The 2,060-nt window shown below is 45.8% G+C and overlaps 1 protein-coding gene across 1 annotated transcript; it reads left to right on the forward strand.

Moving 5' to 3' along the window:
- Nucleotides 1–130: 130 nt before the first annotated feature.
- On the forward strand, nt 131–2,057 carry LOC107736654 (5-aminolevulinate synthase, nonspecific, mitochondrial-like; the record flags this gene model as incomplete). The annotated part of the gene is given in 5 exon segments (XM_016548026.1): nt 131–310; nt 387–551; nt 1,627–1,812; nt 1,815–1,885; nt 1,962–2,057. Coding segments are annotated over 5 exon segments (698 nt in total), but the record flags the coding sequence as incomplete, so codon positions are not given.
- Between the last annotated feature and the right edge of the window lie 3 nt (nt 2,058–2,060).

A 2,060-nucleotide genomic window follows, 5' to 3' on the forward strand; every position in this document is an offset into this window, starting at 1 on the left:
ATTCACTGTAAACCACGGCTTCACGGGGCTTATTGCTTTAGTATTTCCATTTCTATTCCTATCGTGCTTATATTTCCCCTGTTCCGACGGTCAGGTTTCTGAGAGCTGCGCTTCTGTTGTTTCTCCTCAGGTTGTGAGATCTATTCAGACGCGAGCAATCACGCCTCAATGATTCAGGGCATCAGGAACAGCGGCGCCAAGAAGTTTATCTTCCGTCACAACGACGCCAAGCACTTGCGTGAGCTGCTGGAGAAATCGGATCCCTCCGCTCCCAAGATCGTGGCCTTTGAGACGGTGCACTCGATGGACGGTCGGTCACAGGCTCTCTGTTGTGCTCTGAGCTGAGGTGAGTTTGTGCTCACGGAGACTCTCGTTTGTGCCGTCAGGCGCCGTGTGTCCGCTGGAGGAGATGTGCGACGTGGCCCACGAGTTCGGCGCCGTCACGTTCGTGGATGAGGTGCACGCGGTGGGGCTGTACGGCCCCCGAGGAGGCGGCATTGGGGATCGGGACGCAGTGATGCACAAGATGGACATCATCTCTGGCACTCTGGGTGAGTTGGCCTGTTTAATGGCGCTCTGCTGCTTGTCACTCAATGCTCTCGAGGAAACACAGAGCTCCAGCTCATCTCCTGTTGCTTAGAGACCAGCGCTCTTGCTTCGCTCTCATTGAATTACCCTGAAGGCTATTGAATGGCCTTTTGTCAGCTGGGCTGAGCTACTGAATACTCCCTCACAACACCAACTACACCTGTTCATTCATGTCCTCTGTAATCCGTTGAGCAGAATCCAGTGCACTTTACCTAAAAACATGCTAAATAATAAGCAGTCATTCGACACCAGGGCTGCACAGTTTGTGATTTTTCTCATAAAAATCATGATTGCATTTTTATTCTTTTAATCCAGGTTTGCTATGCTTGTTTGTAGGGCTGCACACAATTTTAGCCAAAATTTTGTTTATATAATATGGCTATAATAACAACAATATTATTAATATTATTATTAATAAATGTAGAAAATAAATAAAAGCAAAGGTAGAAATTGTCGTTGTAATTGACTGTAAAGTAAAAAAAAATGAGTAAGAAATATTTTACAGTGAAATTGTAATAGTAATTTATTTAGTAATTTAAATTTTGCCTATTATTACTATTAAATTACTGTTACTGTTATGATTTCACTGTACAATTTAAAAAAGGAGTATGAAAAATGTGTTTTATGTTTTAAACACTCTTTTACAGTGAAATATTGTAATGGTAATATTTATTTTGTTTTTGCTTAGTAATTTTAATATTTTAAATAAAATTAGTGCTGTAAAATTATAATACTAATATTTATGGCTTTATCGCTTCTCTTTAAAGCATGCAGTGAATATAATTATTTCATTAAATCTCAGTCTTTGTGATTTGATAATCTCACTCAGTCATATAGTTTGAGCCTGATTCATTAAAAGAGCCTCCAGGATTAGCTTGTGATCAGTGATGATGATGACCAGAGGGACCATTGATTGTCAGTGTGTGAGTTGTTTTGCTCGTCCAGACTTCTCTTTCAGTCTCACAGCTGTGTTGTAGTTGTTTTCCTGTAGATGGCACGTCAGCTTGCTCTGACCGCTCTTCTGGTGTGTTTGCGCAGGGAAAGCGTTCGGCTGTGTGGGCGGCTACATCGCCAGCACTAACGCTCTGGTGGACACGGTGCGCTCGTACGCCGCCGGCTTCATCTTCACCACGTCTCTGCCGCCCATGCTGCTGGCTGGAGCCCGCGAGTCCATCCAGATCCTGAAGAGTGAGGAGGGCCTCGCGCTCCGCCGCAAACACCAGCGCAGCTGCGGCAGATGCTGCTGGACACGGGCCTGCCGGTGGTGCACTGCCCCAGCCACATCATCCCCATCAGAGTACGTACTAAACTCCTGCGTGCATGCACACTAATCTCACTCAGAGCGCGCCACTGACACGAATGTGTGCCGTCAGGTGGCAGACGCAGAGAAGAACTCGAAGGTGTGCGACATCATGATGAGCCGCTACAACATCTACGTCCAGGCCATTAACTACCCCACGGTGGCCCGCGGA

Source organism: Sinocyclocheilus rhinocerous, unplaced genomic scaffold (genome assembly GCF_001515625.1).
Source record: "Sinocyclocheilus rhinocerous isolate Xijiao unplaced genomic scaffold, SAMN03320098_v1.1 C36860751, whole genome shotgun sequence".
Classification (NCBI taxonomy): Eukaryota; Metazoa; Chordata; class Actinopteri; order Cypriniformes; family Cyprinidae; genus Sinocyclocheilus; species Sinocyclocheilus rhinocerous.